The sequence below is a fragment of the Schistocerca americana genome, chromosome 1 (genome assembly GCF_021461395.2).
Source record: "Schistocerca americana isolate TAMUIC-IGC-003095 chromosome 1, iqSchAmer2.1, whole genome shotgun sequence".
Classification (NCBI taxonomy): Eukaryota; Metazoa; Arthropoda; class Insecta; order Orthoptera; family Acrididae; genus Schistocerca; species Schistocerca americana.
Window position 1 is genome coordinate 703,869,002 of NC_060119.1, and position 18,420 is coordinate 703,887,421.

An 18,420-nucleotide genomic window follows, 5' to 3' on the forward strand; every position below is an offset into this window, starting at 1 on the left:
AGTTAGTGTGTGATGTAGGTGGCATTAGTAAAATGTATTTTCCAGTATTCTTTGGTAAATAAATCAATTGTGGGTGGGCATTGTGGGTTTGAACAGAAGATGTATGTGAATAATGTCCACAGATGAAATGGCAATAATAAATCTTTGGTGGAAACATCAGTTTTTAATTTTTACTTGTTTCATTGCATCACTTCTTGAGAGTATTGTAGCATCGTGAGTGTAAGCCTGTACTAGATGTAACAATGTTTCATACCGTATTTGTGCAAGAATAATAGTGACATCAAAAAGATGATCCTTGTGTTTCAGTAAATTAAAAGTACCAGATGTTAAGTTGGATAAGTTTCATTACAAACCACTTAGCAAACTTGTGGGGAGATTAGTCAAAATGTACAATCTTCCGGAAGAAATTTGCCCAAATCTCAATCAGAGGAGAAATGAAGGTGCACTGCAGTTCCTACTTCACAAAAGATATCAAGATAATAGTTTAGGTGAGTATTTGCAGACACAAATGTTAGGTACTTGTACATACTTTCATTTTTTCTTGTGAAATTATTACCTGTAGTAATGAAGCTTGAGTTAGTGTAGCATTTATCTGGTAAAAACAATAATATTTTGTAACAATATTGTGAAAAGGAAAAATTGCTACTCACCATATAGTGGAGATGCTGAGTTGCAGATAGGTGCAACAAAAAGACTGTCACAAATACAGGTTTTGGCCAGTGAGGCCTTCGTCAGAATTAGATGACGACCACACACATACACACTCACGCAAACACGACACACACACATGAGTGCAGTCTCAGGCAACTGAGGCCACAATGCAAGCAGCAGCACCAGTGCATGAAGTGAGTGGTGATTGGGTGGTGGTAAGTAGGAGGCTGGGGCGGGGAGGAGGAGGAATAGTAGGGTAGGGGTGGCAGACAGTGACGTGCTGTTGGGGAGCGCACAGGGATGAAATGGAAAGAGGGTATGGTAGCTATGTGCAGTTGGGAGGTTAGACAGAAGGCAGTGGAGAGGTGGGGAGGGGTGTGTGTAAAGTAGATAACAGTAGAGGGTGTGCTGAGTGATAGACAGCCTCATTTAAACTACATTTAAAATTATAATAAGCTGTCAGACAGCATCCTTCAGGTTTAGAAACACATGCGCATGCACCTGGCCATGTCATCTCTGGTCACTCAGACCGAACTCATGTTAGTAGCAATCTGTGATATTTCATATTGTTGTTGTTCCATCCAAGATTTTCCATTGGTGATAACAAGACATATTCCAGGCTGTATGTAAGGATTTTAGTATTCTTGCACTCATTTTCCAGTGTTTTTTTTTTTTTTTTTTCTTCAGGGCAGTAATAATATCCTGCGGTATGTGTCATCAAATTTCTGCATTTTAGCTTAGAATTTCTTCACTTGATGCAAAGTGTCCTCATTGTCCTGATACTACTGCTTCCTCACATCATCAAAAAATAAATAAAATAATAATAATAATAATAATAATAATAATAATAATAGCAATAAAATACCGAAAGGTTAAGTGTTGTCACATTAATTAAATCACATAATTTAAGTGAACTCTTGCAGTCATTGATATGAATTATCACCAACATATGGTGGTGACTTACCTGAAAAACATGGAAAATTGGAAATTATCAGGACAATTTAATTTACTGGAAAAGTTAGACAAATCTCATGGAATTTTGAAAACTTCAGAAATTCTGAGAAAGACAGGGGGAAAGACATTTTCTGAGAAATTTTGTTTCAAATTATTCTAAAATCTTTTGGAAACAATCAGTTGTGGAGCCATGTAAGAAAAGGCGTAGAAGTACATGAAATTGTTATAGTCGGTGTTGCTCGGTCACAGCCACTTCTAATGTGCTTGCGGGCCTAAGGGATCTTCCCTTTGTCTGGGAAGTCCCTTGCTCAAAGTCTGTTTCCCAATGCATGACTTGACTCTGATGATAGACAATATTGTGAATGTGATGATGTATGATTGCGGTTGTGACAGTTCATGATTGTGAATGCTATTGAGTGTGGTGTGTGGGTAAGAATTTATGTAGCTGTGAATTCTTCATTCATATAGAAGCAGAAGTGGTTTTTTGGCTTTTAAATTAATTAAAAAATATAAAATGCATCTATATTTAAATATGTATCTTTTGTAGTTCAGTATTGAATATTCAGCTTTTCATTCCTTTTTTACTAATTCCTATTCAAAATAGTAATTTGTGATCATTCTGACAGTTTCATGCTTAACGTCAACATTGACCATAATGTAAAGAATGTCTTGCTTGAAACATGATGTTTCATTGTCATCAAAACTTTTTGATATCATATTCCAGTGACAATAGTTCAAACAGTGTTTCTGAGAGAATTTTTCATGTACTTCAGTTTATCACATAATGACACAGTACGGCATGAAATGGAGACATAGGTAACGAAGACATTTCCAGTGGCAGAGAGACTTCTCAACTTACAGAATCTTTGATAAAACTATAAATCGTAGCTGAATTTGGAATAATTGCTAATAACTGATGTGGAAATTTAAAAAAAAAAAGTCATTTGCAGCTTTGAAAATTGGTGAAGTATAACTTGCTCTCATGTACAACAAAAGCAAGCTCAAGGAAATTTGGACTTTCAAACTTAAGAAACCTGGAAATTCTTTGATGAAACATTCGACCATCTTGCAACTTCTCCAGAGAGGACTAATAGCTATCTGATACGTTACGGTCAAAAAGAAAAGGTTATTTACATAAATTCTTTTATTTCCAGAATTAGATTTTCACTCTGCAGTGGAGTGTGCGCTGATATGATATCGGTATTATCAGATATCTGCATCAGATAAAATGAGGGCCATTTTACCAAAATTTTGTTTAGAACAATGGGCACCATGAAACAGAGCACTCAAAATGGATTGAACATTTAGTTGTGCTAATGGAGCACTTAATCAGAAAATAGAAACTCATAGTCCATAGAACAAATTGTTTATTCAAGAATAATTTAGCAGCAGTGGAATCTACCTCGGGATCTTTCAGGGACATTGTCTGGTTTGTTGCTCGATGAACCAATGCTGCATGTTGTTTGAAATGTACAGACTATTTTCTAACTGATTTTGCACTCACCTGTGTTTGTTTACTTTATTTACATCTGTTTTAAATCCATTTTTGGCTTCATTCAGTCACTTAATCCCGGATATGCAAATGAAATATAAGTGCCAGTATAGTTTGCTGCCATAGCGCACACACTGCAGTTGTTGGGGGGGGGGGGGGGGGGGGGGGGGAGTGAGGCTTTCAGACAGAAGGGAAGGAAGAAATAAAATGAAACTTTGTGAGTTAAGATGGTGCATGATGTTATCTCCTGAGGCAAGCTGACCCATAACTATTGTAAATGGTCCATATCCTTTATACTGGCATTGGGATGGAATCAAAGTCCGAGCTGGTTGCACACATCTATCAGGGACATATCTGGGAATGTTACTGACCACAGGAGCACCTCAGCATCATGCGGATTGTTCCTAGGCACATGTGCAGTGTGCGAAAGAGCCTTGTGCTGTTGAAACATGACACCATGGTACTGTCACATGAGAGGTAAGGCATGAGGATGCAGGGTATCGGTAGCTAATGTTATGCTGCCAGTTCACCCAATCACTAGCAGCCTTGTAATACCTCTCCACACCATGATGCCAGGAGTAACACCTCTCCAAAACATTGAAAGATTGTTACCTCTCCCCAGATCACCAACTTACTAACCGAGGGTGATCATCTGGGGTAGTGCAGAACTGTGATTCATTGCTGAACGCAGTGTGATGCCATTCATCAGCAGTCTCTGCTTCCCGATCATGGCACCATTCAAAGTGCAACTGTTTGTCAATAAGTGTATTGTATAAGTGATTCTAGAGTCACTATGAATATTTTGAGAGAAGTCATTTTACTACATAGACTGATTTTATTTAAAAAAGTCACTTACTGAACAATTTGGCTACTAGCATATTTTACTACTCATGGGCATTTTCCAGCTACCTCTGCTGCCTGCATCACACTAAAAGAACTGATCATATAGCAACTTATATTCTACGCATGTGTACGGAGGAAGTGACACCACACATTGCATCCTTAATAACTGTTTCCTACAATCATGGTAGTTATGGGCACATCTACCTCAGCGTATGCTGGAAATTGACTTCCTTCGAGGCAGCCATTAATATTGTGGGCCTATGCCTTTGCATGGGATGGTAATGTCCTAGTGCGGCTGCTGCAAGTCTCCGGCCAAAGATGCAGGGTTTCACAGAATGTTCCAGGGAATCTATTACTTGTTCTCAGGTGGCAAGTACAGATACAAAGGGGCTTTGCACGCAATATACTGATCTTGCCTGGTGGTAGTCAGATGTGATCTAATGGAACATTGATTATGAGTATGCCTGCTCTCACTTCCCAAGCAGTCCACCATCAGGCCGTAGTCACAGCCAAATACTCCACAAATCTGGACATTGCATGATTTGTCCAATGACCAAATGGAGATCCACAATGAGGCCCCCTTCAAACTCTGACCTGTGCTGAGAACACTGTCTCACATGAGGCCGTGGCACATCAGTGCTTTTCACTGTGATCACTTATCTGACATTGTTCACGCCCCTTACACCCTGTCAGTGTAAAATTTCTAAGACTGTGTTAATAAGAATATAGTTAAAAGTTAAAATGGTGGTTTTAATGCTCAGGTGTTCTACTCAGTCTCCAGAGTGCAGTTGTTTGTAGGTGTTACTTGTACAGTCCACAGGGGGAAAAAAGAAAACACTTGTCTAGCAGATAGTTCGATTTTGTTTGGTTGCAGCATAATATAATGATAAATTCTAGGTACTACCATAGATATTAACTTTGGGCTTGAGTACACTGTCAGTTGGATTCAGACAATGGAAAATCTGGTATGGAATAATGCAGCATTTGAAAAGTATAGATTACTGCTTCCATATAGCGGAGATGCTGAGTCACAGATAGGCGCAACAAAAAGACTGTCAAACAAGTAATTTGTCTAATTCTGATGAAGGCCATTTTGGCCGTTTGACAGTCTTTTTGTTGTACCTACCTGTGACTCAGCATCTCCGCTATATAGTGAGAATTTGTCAGTTGGATTCATATTTGCAGTAGAGCACACTTTGAGTAATTATGTGGGCATCCTGATGTAGTTTTGTCCTTGGTTTCCTACAGTCACTCAATGATACAGGGACGGCTACTCCAGCAGGGTCATAGCTGTTTCGTCTCTTCATCTTCCTTCAGTTGAACTACTGGTGACAACAAATAACAGCATTTAGTCAGAGTGGATTTCCTCATGGCATGTGAATACACATGAAATGTATTCAGTGATGCAGCAATGGAAAGTCCAGGATGGAATAACAACAATATTATGAAAAGGGTAGCATACTACTCACTGTATAGAGGAGACGATGAGTCACAAACAGGCACAACAAAAAGACAGCTATAAATTTTAGCTTTTGGCTAAAAAGCCACAGTAGCTGGAGGCAAAACATATTATGGGTGACACAAGGACAAACTTACTGCTGAATGAATATATTGACACAAGGTCCTCATGGCATGGGACCAGCAAGCATACTGTTTATACAGATCCAGGGCACTGAGATTTAGCAGCAGTCAGATCTGGGTTGAGCCTCATGTGAACATATCACTCCCAAAATTCAGCAGTGTTCACACATCTTCAAAACTCTGTGGCCTGGCAGGCAAATATACCACAGGTATGGTTGTCAGATGTCCAGCTGTCCTATATAGTCAAACCTCGATATATCGAATCTCTAGGGAAGGCAAAATTCATTTGATATTTTGAGGGTTCAGTATAATGAGGATTGTGAAATAATAATAATAATAATAAGTTTAAAACCCACAATTTTTTTGTTATTGTATTTTGGTTTTTCTCATGTTTGCTTGTGATATGGGCCTGTGGTTAGTTTTATAAAAAAGAAGTCAAGATAGATTGTTATGCATATTTTTTCTGAAATAAACAAAAATTTATAAGTTTAAAGGCCTGGTGTACCACTCACCCGGATGTCGTCAGTTATCCGGGTAGGCAACAGCTGGAGTAAAAGAAAAAGAAAAAAAAAGAAAAAAGGGAAATGATTGTGTGGCATTGTGAGATAGGAAAAGATAGCACACTGGAACCACTGTAAAGTATTCTCTATCTCTTTCAGTGCACAACACATTGCTCTTCCGCCTTCATGTATGCGCACCATTATAGCAAGTTTTCAGTTTAAAAGCAACTTTAATGCTAAAAAAACTTGAGAAAGTTTGCTAACTTTGACAAAACATTGTTATAAAAAAGCATCACAAACATCTTTAGTTGCTATTCTTTGTCCTGTTTTGAGTTTTTTCTACATTTCCACATAAGAATATCTAGAAACATTCTCAAAAACCATTTCATACTGCTGTCACTAAATATTTGGGTTCTAGTCAAATCATATTCCTTCTTAAGTTACATCACAATGACCTCACTTCCATTTACAACAGGTAAGTCTAAATTTCCTTATTGTTTAATAAAACATGGTCAGTTACATTGTTATTTATATTTTGTCCTTATCAAGCGCATTCTCTATCTGTTTCTTTCAATACAATGTGTTATGGACAAACATTTTCGTAGTACCTCTCATTTGCTGCTCCTCTTCGCAAAAAGTCTGTTAACATATGACCTTTATCATTTCTGGCACTGAACTATATTTCTTTTGTTTTACTTTGATTTTGAATGATCATCTAGTAATGCAATTAGCTATCATTTATCACATATGTGTATAAAAATCCTACATCAAGATCACAATTTTTCTTTACTGATTACCAGTTTTGGCTCATTTCCAAAACATCTTCAGACCTAAGATCACAAAGAAACATGAGACCATGTTGTGATCTGCGCCCTGCTTAGTGACATACCAACCAGGCCTCCACTTCATCCTTGTGACAGACGCTTCACTGTACGGATTGGGGACTGTACTGACTCATAGACATCATGGTGGCTCCTGCTCAGACTAGGTGCTCTCAGATAGAGAAGGAAGCTTTAGCCATTGTCTTTGCTGTGAAAAAATTCCATGTTTTTCTCTATGGTACCAAATCGTTGGCCACTGATCACAAATCTTTGGTTTCCTTACTCAGAGACCTTCTGCGTCATTACCAGATAAAGCAGCACATCACTTTCCACGTTGAGCCCTTTTCCTTTCACAGAAGAAATATGAGATTCATTTCCACCCTACAAATCAACAAGCAAAAGCTGATGCTTTTTCCTGCCTGCCACCCGGTCTGAGCCCAGGAATTGCTCAGCCTTAGTTCTCTCTGTGTATTGCTACAGCTTTTTGTGTATGTAATTGGTTCCTGCTGAATGTTACTAAAATACTGTGTTCAAGTTGTTAATGCTTCCATGAAATAAAGTTGTGTTCAGTCTACTGGTTCTGTTGTAATTATACCTAGTTACAACATTTTTATTTGAACAATTATTTGTCTGTTTGCTGTCAGTACTTCTTCTGTAATTAGGACCTATGAATTGCTTTTTGTGCCTATCTATTGCTCCAATACACTGATGTTGAAATATTTATCATTTTAGCTGCATTGTTTTCAAACTGATAGTTTGGTAGTTGATCCTAAACATAAAAAAGTATGTATGTAGACAGTTGGTGAGACCCATTATAGATTGATTACATGATTGATAATCAATCATTGGAAACACTGAAAACAATAAAATATGTAGGATTCAGAGTCTGAGGTGATAGAAAGTGGAATGGCCACCTAGTACCATTTTTAAGGGAAGACTGCCAGATACAGAGTCATTGGGAATATCATGAGGAAATGTAATTCATCCAAAAAAAGGAGGTGACTTGCAAAACTGTAGTGCACCAATTCTACCTACTATATGTATCACTACTACTTCTGCCCAGTTCAAGATTACTTTCATCAGTGAATATTGTAGGTGTAAGGTGAAAATATTAGAAGTAAACTATATTTTTAGATACTCCACTGATGAGATATAGTGGCTCTGTGTGCCGCCACTATTTTGCAGCACTGATGAGATATAGTGGCTCTGTGTGCCGCCACTATTTTGCAGCAGTACTAAGTAAAGTAGCAGAGCTGCCACAAGTGCCGCAAGTGCACCACGGATGCCAGTAGGTGCAGAGTGGACCGAAACATTGATACATCAGATGCAGCAATAGCACTGTCCAGTTTCCACATTGCAGGACAGGAGCCAACACTCGCATTACCAAAGATGCAGCAGATGGGGTGCCGACCTCGACAACAGCAGGCCAGTTGCCACCCTTCTGGCTACTGCCCTGTTTTGGTGTATGTGGTTGGAAGCAGTGCCTTCGCACAACAAGTGGGTGCCAAAGCTGTATAAATACCAATAATTTTTAGCCAAAGACATCTCAGACTGCCAACAGGCGAGGTCCACACCTGGTGATGGGGGTGACAGCATTTTGCAAGCCCTCACTACGAGGCTTTGGGCTTCGGTACCGATGAGCTGACCTCTAATTGTAAATCCACGCCCATGGGCTTTACACCTTCCAGCTGGTGGGCCATCTCTGGGCTCACTTTAGCTGCAGCTGGGCTTTGTTTGCCTTGGAGGCTCTTGACCGGGGCTGTGTAGCCACCTAACCACCTGTATTTGTGCAGTCAACCTGGTGCTGTATGCCTCTGTTCATAGTGATGCACACCACCACTGGGGCTGTCTTCCTGTGAAATAATGGCGGCAGGCTTCTCGGTCTGCAGGGGCGCCTGTGCCGTGAGCTGCGGAGTGGCACAGTGACCATAGACGGTCTGCCACAGATGTTACATGTTGGCATTTTGGCCTAGCTGGTCACTGGGTGCCTGTTGCATGAGCACCACTCACCTCGCCACTGTCAGCATACTTGAGGGGCATTGCTACTATGGGACGACTGTATTTTGAGTAATCATCAGGCAACATTGATGACAATCAACCACCTCATCTAAACCTAGCCACCGTAGAGGCCACCAACCCTGGGCCTCTACACATCTAATAAGTTATATGCTGCACAAAAATTTAGAAAATGTTCTCACACTTGTGCATAGATTCACTCTAGATGCAGATAGACATACACAGATTCTGTCACACAGATACCTCATCATACAAGAAATTCTGCCTTTCTCCCTTCCTCCCTCTGTGTGTGCACTTGTGAGAAAAGGGGGGATGGGGTGGGGGACATGCTTGCTAAAATATTAATTTCCGTGTGGTTACTGTTACTATTAACTTGAATGATTTACCGTATTTTGTGCCTCCTGCAGAATCTGACTCCTGATAAAAGGCAGAATACTGCAAAAATACACTCTTAAATTAAATTAATTAATTGTAACTGAGGTAGAAAACTGTTTAATTTATTGCATTGTAACTGTCTAGTTCCAGACACTTTCGGATGACTTGCTTTCGATTCTGTTTTGTGCATTTTACGAATGATTTATCAAGCTGTTACTGGCGTAGTTTACATAAAGTTGTGCAATAAAACTATGATACAGTCTGTGTTATTGATGATACAATTACAATGATTTGAAATGTGTAAATTTTGGGAACGCTGCTTCTTAACAGCTTTTCTGTTTCTCATTATCAATATCAGTTATTTTGGGTAACAATCATTCAAGAAGCAGTTTGTATCAATTTTACTCAAAAATTAAATGTCGTTTAGTATTTTAAATTATAAGAATATCATTTTAATTTCAAAGCTATTCATGTGGTCAGTGATTCTTGGGATAACAATTTCTACTTAGGTACTGATAGCTGGCGAGAAATGGTACGAGAAGCAGTACAAGATGATGTACGTTTACAAGAAGAGCTTATTGTTTTAGTAAATTTAGCAAACGATCCAGAAGAAGCTCTGTACTGGACTAACTATTATAACATCCCACAGAGTAAATGGCCTGAAAATGTAAGAATATATTCACAGGAAAGGAAGTTAAGGTAAAAAAAAAACATGTTGTTTAAACTTTTTACTGTTACTTCAACAGTGTTTTATGCATAAATAAAGTGTTCATATGTAGTGAGTGTGATTAAAGAAGTGACAAAGGATCAAACTTATCAAATCCTAGTTTGTCCATTATAAATAAGATTATTCATGACTTATTCCTCATTGACCTGTAGTAAATGTCAGAATTCTTCTTTGAACATAGTTAAATTTCATTCCTTCCCCTATCAAACCTTTTCTGCCAAAGTAGTAAGTCTTTCAACATAGTAAATAGGAAATGAAATAAACAATAGTTTACACAAGCTGTGTGTTCCAGATTACAGACATATAATCAGTGACACTTTTTATATTTTTATGTTCAGTTGCGAATCATAAAAAGGGTGAATTAGAATATCGAATGTGGTATTGTAAAGAAGTCTGTTGGCTATATAGGATTAAGGAGGGTATGTTTGAGAAGTATTTTCCTTGAAATAGTAAAGGAAGAGGTTAGATTTTGTAAAATGTGCTTCGTTAAGTGGTTTAATGTACTTACAAATACTTCCTGAATATTTGGGAAAGGGCAAAGGCACATCATATCTCACTCATGCATGATTCACCTTCTGATTGGGTGTGACCCTTATCTGGAGCACCTCTTCAAGAATGAATAACTAGAGGGAAGACCTGGAAATGCAGAATGGGTGTTTGCCCGTGTCACTAAAAGCCCAATGTGTGAATTGATGTCAAGTACCCTTCACAATACGCTTCATAGGGATTTCCAGATTATGTGCGTAGATTTAGATGGACCCTAAAGATAGTACAATGAAATAGAGTAAATGTAACAGTTAAAGATCCAGAGTTTTGGGTACTTTGGAGCAGCATGGCAGATAATATTTCTAAGTTTGTATAGTGACTCCATCTTTAGGCATCACGGCGATCCACCAAATAGGTTCTGACGATGTACTAAACTAATTTTATGGAAAAGTGGAAATTAAAGTAGTAAATGGTGCAACTGTTGACTTAATTAGTGGAGCAGTACTTGCAGCAATGTCTGAGGACACAGTGTGTTGCAGTTGGATGCCACCTTTGTCAGCTTTGTCATGACCATGGTGACCACCTCTAGGGCCTCTGTCATTGCCTACTGATACCTCTTCATGTGTAGGCAGTGTAATGGATGGCACTGGACCATATATCTGGTTTTTAAAATGGAGTATGTGGTTCCTTCAGTATACAGGGTGTTTATAAATGAGTATCAGGGTTTTAAGCTTTATAATATTTGTTATATTAAACTTACAGTTATAAATGATATGTAAAATGAAAGAGCAACTCAAACAGTTTTACCAAGAATTTTATAAATGTTCAGTGTGATCACCATTTGTCACAGGGCACACATCAAGTCTGTACCCAAGCACTGGAAAGGGCAAAGGCACATCATATCTCACTCATGCATGATTCACCTTCTGATTGGGTGTGGCAAGGGGCCCAATGACAGGGCTTGCTTTGCATGGCCTCCATCTTCACCTGACCTAACGCCATGCGATTTTTTTCCTTTGGGGCTTCATCAAGGATCGTGTGTACGTGCCTCCACTACCAGCAGACCTCCCTGAATTAAGAGACAGAATTGAAGCAGCTGTTGCTACAATCACTGAAGACACACTTATCAGCGTTTGGGAAGAACTCGGCTCTAGACTTTATGTGTGCCATATGACAAATGGTTTATACATTGAACATTTATAACGTTCTAGGTAAAACTATTTGAATTGATCTTTCATTTGACATATCATTTATAACTGTAAGTTTAATATAATAAATATTATAAAGCTTTAAAACCCCAATATTCATTTATAAACACCGTGTATATAATATTGTTTTTAATTATCTTGTTCGCAAGAAAGTTTACACCTTAATTTCTAACCTGATCTGTTTATGTGTAGCGAACAATTGTTTTGATTTTTCGCTGTACATAACCTTCATTTTTTGCCTCATTTCTCATAAGTATACTAGATTCCATTTGAACTCCTTTAATTCCTCTTCTAGCTGTACTAACACATCTTTGGATCATAGAATTCTGGAATTTATTGTCCTTAAGTAAAGGTAGTTTTAACTGATTAGGCATTGTTAAACGAAGATATATGCACACTATTCATACAGGCCAATGAAAGCACAAATTGCTAATAGGAATAATGAGATGGGTCAAATATAGCAAAATGGAACAATTTTATAAAGATTTATAAGGAAAGTAGGTGGAGGAAAATGTCAAAGCTATGGTTGTGCACTGCACATCACTGTATTCACTTTGTTTAGCGAAAGATCTTGCTTCCTCCTGAAACCTCTAGTATATCTCATTATCAGTCTCTTTGGAGAATTATTTGTTTGCAGCGAAGGGTTGTAAATTTATTTATCAGTATCCTTATGTAACTGTAAGTCCGCATATATTCTAATTTTTGTCAAATTGTGCTCTTTCTTATTTTTAAATTGGACTTCTGCTTTTGAAAGATGTTTTTATATTTCTTGTTAAAAAAATCTATAATGAATTCACAGTGCAAAGATTTGCCACAGTCTTTCTTAACATTTCCAAGTAGCTGGGAAATGTAGCCTACTTTTTACTGTTTATTTTTCATGCTTAAAAAAACTTGACAAGGCAGGAAGACAGGAAGAAAATTCTATTTTACCCTGTGATTGTTGTTTGGTATTTTTTTAAATTCATAATTTAAATGGCGACTTATTTCAATTTTTACCTAATTATTCATAAATGCTAAAATAAAACAGTGTCAGACGATCTTTTGTATTTCACCTCACAATGTGTTTAGAGAGTTTACACTCTCATCTTCAGGCGGTACAATGGTATTAAGCTAAATTTTTGCTAGCTGGATGCAGCCAGTATCAAAAACAATCTGTTCCAGTGCACAGAACCCTATAGTTTGTCATAAATGTAAATCTTTAACTGGATTTGTCTCATGGAACACACATCAATAACATACTTCATCTGCATCTACATGCAATACACTGTACAGCATGTGATGGAGGGAACCCCCATACCACTACTAGTCATTTCCTTTCCTGTTCCACTTGCAAATAGTGCAAAGGAAAAGCGACTGTTTATATGCTTCCATATGAGCTCTAATTTCTTGTACCTTATCTTAGTGGTCCTTATGTGCAGTGTATGTTGGAAGCAGTAGCATCATTTTGCAATCAGCTCCAAATGCCGCTTCTCTAAATTTTCTCAATAGCATTCTTCAAAAAGAATGTTTCCGTCATGTCAAGGATTCCCATTTGAGAGCCTGAAGCAAGTCCGTAAAACTTGGTCAAACCTACCAGCAACAAATCTAGCAGCCCACCTCTGAATTGCTTTGATGTCTTCCTTTAGTCCGATCTGGTTCAGATCTCGAACACTCGAGCAAATTAAAGATGAATATTTTATGTTATTGGTTTATGTCTATGAGACAAATTACTGGAACAGATTGAAAAGGAAACCAAAACAAACAACTGGCTGCATGCAGGTAGCACAAATGTAACATTACATCAGTGTGCCACCTGAAGATGAGAGTGTAAACTCTCAAAATATGTTGGGGAATGAAAGAATGAGTGACTGATACAGATAATTTTTATTTCGTCTTTTATTATTATCATAAAAAGTCACAGTTCCTACAGTTCCTTACACCAGTCCAACATGGACAATGTAAGGCCAACTGTCCATGATGAGATGAATGTTACTTCTAGTAATAAATTCACTGTAAGAGATTTTGTGTGATTTAGTTCTATTGTTAATACTCTCAAATAACTATTGTTCTTTTAATACATCCTACATAATTTGTCTTCATATTTTTACAGGCTTCAGCGTGAAAAATCTGAAGAAACTGAAGAAAATTGGGACAACAGTTTAATTACGTATCATCAACTAGCTTTACCCTTTGACAGTATTATATTTGTAGATTCTGATGAGAAGCTGCAACTTTTTATTGAATCAGTAAAGAAAAATCATGTGAGTCAAATAATTTAGAAAATGTTTACCCACTTTCACTGTTTTCCTTTAGAATATAAACATTGGAAATATGTGCCATATATTAGTTAGTGTTGATGAGCATCTGATAGTAGTCATGAGCATATTGTAATTGTTCATAGCTTCATGAAATGATGTCAGCTGTATTCATGTGTGAAATCTTGTTGAAACTGACATCTCTTCAATAGAGAGAGTTTTATGTTTTGTTTTAGTTAAGGGGGACTTCCTCTGAATAGCGTCAGCAGAACATGTTTAATGATTATTCAAGGTATGGCTTTAAAGTAACAGAACTATTGCTGTAAAACATTTTATCACAAAAACATGCTTATTTAGTTATTGAGTGTGAGACTCAATATATTTCCCTCCTATCCCTACAACACACAATTTGAAATTTCCATTGATGGAAACAGTGCTGGAAGTCTTCTCCTGTGAGCTCCTTGATGTCGTGTGCCACATTTTCTTTTATTGCTTCAGTGGACTGAAATCTTATCCCTTGTAATGCAGAGTTGATCTTGGGGAATAAATAAGACACAAACAGTGCTAAATCTGATGAATAAAGTGGGTGTTTTAATACTGGGATGCTGCACCTTGTGAGAAACCTCTTAACAGACAATGCTGTATGAGCCAGTGCATTGTCTTGATGGTGAAACCATGACTTATTCTCCCACAATTCAAGTCTCTCTCTCTCTCTCTCTCTCTCTCTGTCTCTCTCTCTCTTGACACCCCCACCCCCCACCCCACCCCCACCCCCTTCCTCACACTGTGTGGAACAAGAACTTAAAGGTAGTAATGTTGATTAATAGTTTGTCTTTCAGGAACCCAGTGAAGATATCCAGTTTCAAAAATATCGAAAAAACAATCGTCATTGCTTTTAATTGTGATTTGCTCATTCAAGATTATTCTCCTCTCGGTGAAGCTGAGCCCTTCCAATGCATGGATTGGCACTTAGTTCCTGGATCATAAGTGAAAACCTAAGATTCATTACATGTTATCACTCTTCCTAAGAAATTGGGATCACTTTCAATGGTATCCATATTGTCAGTATAAACATATCACGAGCTTCTTTTTGTTCAGTCGTGAGATTTTTCGGCACCAGTTTCACACAAACTTCTCTCCTGTTAAACTGGTTATGTAAAATTTACTTTAACACATTCTTTATAAATTCATGCAGTTTCAGCACTCATTCGAATATTCAACATATTCAACAAGTGGTAAGAGAGAATCAGATTACCTACTTTTTCAATACTTACATTTGCTTTTGATGTTGAAGGCTATTACAGGCATGAATTGCCTTCAGCATCTTCTCAGCCATCTTGGGAATGTGTGAATCACTCAAAAACTCATGATAAACTGTCTTTGCAGTACACTTATTTTAGTAAAAGATAGGTTTTAGTAGCAGTTTTCCCATGTTTCATATGAAACTTCGCAACAGTTTGTTGCTCTGTTATTACACTTATCATTTTCCTGGCAAGACAAAATAACATCTTTTACACACAAATGAAGGCTGTGGCCATACTGTTTTGTCTACAGACACCAGAGATGTGTCATTTGACTGAGAAAGCTTCATGCTTCACAGCTATTGGTTTTTCATCTTTGTGCATGCGTACTTACTATGTGACAGCATCAGTGTCATTATTTTATAGCCACACCTCATATGATCACATGTCAGTGCTTTCTAAAATACAAACTGTGAAGGAACAAAGCATTAATTATGTTAGGGTACTATACATTATTTACATCATCATCATCATCATCATCATCATCATCTAGCATTATGTAACATACGGAAAAAGTGCACAGCTGATCTAGATGTTTAAATTTGACGGCCAGGTACCATCATTTACCGTCACTTCATCTCTGTCTTGCTAATCACCGTTAAATGCATGGAGGGGACAGTTCTCCAAATATTCTCTTATTGTCTGTTCCTCTGCACCACAGTCACATACATTTTTACTGTAACCTTTCTTCTTTAAGGTGTGGACAAATCTCCCTTGCCCTGTTTGGATGGAATTGAGTCCTGCCCATTCACAGTGGAGAACACCAGACCCTGCAAACTTGTTCACTACATTTTAAATTAGGTCTGTGTGGTGGGGTGAATGTTCATTCCATAGTTCTTTCCATTTCTTGGTGACATTGAAAATGTCTTGGACTTGAAGAACACACCAAGGTGATTTTCACGACTTCATATGTATAGTTGGTGGTCTCTGGAATGCACAGTTTGACTATGTTCTTAAAAAAATTCTGTCTTCTTAAGAATTTGTGATTTGACAGCTTTTCGTTGAGATCTCGAGAAGCAATACTGCACGAAACAGGTAACCACTAAATGGAAATTGATTTTACAGTGCTAATAATCATCCTCAGGCTCATTCAGGCATACTTTATTTGCATGTGTGCCACGTTCTCTTACAGGACTACAGTTTGCCATTTGAAAACACGAATGAAATTGCAGCATTGCATAGATCATCTGCCTTTGGTCCCCAATTGTTTTCAGTCATTTTGTGGAGAAGATTTACTCTTAATCCAAACTTCTATTACAGGTTCATGCAGTACTGCTTAAATAACAGTGTCTGTCTGAGAGGATGACACACGGGTATTTAGGGAAGTAGTTATGGGAAACTTTCATCACATCAAATAGTACCTCTAGCTTACACTGTGCCTCTTTATTATGTTGGTGCAATGATACAACCTCGGTTTGCTTGTGTCTGGCTAGAATCACCATTTATAAAAGTACTCATTCAATATAGTAAAGCCACTTGAGAGCTGTAGACATAAAAATGAAATGGAATAGAGCAAAGTCTCATCCTAGAAACAGACCATTGTTCAGGGTCTTCTATCTGCTGGCTTTTCCATCCAGAAATACTGAAAAACATTGATCAGAGAGTGGTTTGTTGAATAAAGGTGCTACCTTCAAACTTGGAATTACATCAACAAACTTGAGCCTCAGATCTTCTCTCCATACGATCCAGCTGCTCTCAAAACCACAAAAGCTGCAACCAATTTGAGGCCTCTCTGAAATCCAGGTTCCATCACTGTTGTGTCAGCTTGATTGAAGCAGTCTTTTTCTTTTTTTTCCCTAAACCGCCCTATGCAACAAAGATTGTTTTATTAATGGCTTCTTTGATGCTATTGAGAATAACCTCCCTGGTAATTTATGTGCCATCCTAATTAAAGGAAGAGCCCAGTAGTTAGCAGCCTCTGTTCCTCTTTTACCTGGTTCCAAAGCTGTAATTCCATTACCTTTCTGAAAGTTTCTGGGAAGTTTTGCAGTTCACGTGATTTCGCCAAATAATGTTAGGAGCCATTGTTTTTCTGTAGGCTTACAGTTTTGAATAACTTCAAATACACTCCATAAAATCTAGCAGTGTTCTTACTCTTCAGTATGCTCAGAGCTGTTGTGAGTTCTTACATGTGAAATTCATGTTCTTAGTGACATGTAGGTTGTAAATGGTATCTCTCTGCATATAGTAGTTAAGTCACAGTTTGTTTAAATTCTATACATAATGAAGTCTTTGAAACTTTTATTAGTCTTGCAGCAAATACATTAGCATTTACTTCTACATTTCTTCTCGGTCGTTTTCATGCAGATGTGTATGGACATCAAAATCCACATGGCATAAACTTTTTTGCCTCAGCTTTTAGAGGACCCACAATTCTATTGCTAATGAGGTTTGTAGGGATACAGACACTCCACAAGAGCAAGAGGAAACCGTGTTCAAAACCCCTTCAGAATTTTTTGAATTAGCTCTTGTGAGAGTTCCTGTAGACACTTCTGGTTTTCGTTCTGACGCCGCAACTCTTCCTTTCCTATATCTTTACTACTTTTTATCTATAGAATTGATGAACTATTGGTTTTTCCAATTAACAACTTTTTAATAACTGTGGAAGTATTACAGGCATCGGGTCCCACCTAATGTGTCACTCGCCTATACATTTCACATGAACCTTACAAGACTCGATCGATCTGTTTACAAAGAGAAAACAGAATATATCTTCATCTGACATTGTCCAACAGTGACCTAGGAAGCTCGACGCCCTCTTGGCCCAGGCTCTTCCATGGCTCGCAGTTGTTTGCAGCATTCGTTTTATTCCTTGCCAACTTGCCGCTACGTCGAACTTTCGTGGTGATTGTTGGGCAACGTCTTCCATGTTATCTGTAACATAAATAAACTTTCTTCCCACAGTATTTCTGAAAATCCAAAAACAAACTTAAATAACATAAAAATAATAATAATAATAATAATAATAATAATAACTGTTCTTACAATTATTCGCATAAGTCTAGGTCGATTTAATGAGGGGTGGGACAAGCCTAAGCCTTGTGACACCACAATCTCATGAGTCACAAAGGCTTGTACGACATAGACCACATGAAATGCAGCCATTCCTGACTTCAAGAAGCTAAGAAGAGAAGAAGAGTCTTAAGGCTGATGAGGTTTCTCCATTAGGAAAAAGGATAAGTAGAAAATGCGTAGAGACTAGTCAAAAAAGTTAGTGGCAGTGAAGAACTT

The 18,420-nt window shown here is 37.9% G+C and overlaps 1 protein-coding gene across 5 annotated transcripts in view; it reads left to right on the plus strand.

The window, feature by feature from the left end:
• The window catches only part of LOC124609653 (exonuclease mut-7 homolog), a 244,638-nt gene that overhangs the window by 79,055 nt on the left and 147,163 nt on the right, over positions 1 to 18,420 (plus strand). For all 5 annotated transcript variants that reach the window (XR_006979496.1, XM_047140093.1, XM_047140091.1 and 2 more), the window contains exons 7-9: positions 307 to 488; positions 9,743 to 9,932; positions 13,744 to 13,894. Coding sequence is in view for 4 of the 5 variants with exons in the window: in XM_047140093.1 (XP_046996049.1) it covers positions 307 to 488; positions 9,743 to 9,932; positions 13,744 to 13,894 (523 nt within the window). In the remaining variant the exon portion in view is untranslated. The remainder of the gene's footprint in view (positions 1 to 306; positions 489 to 9,742; positions 9,933 to 13,743; positions 13,895 to 18,420) is intronic.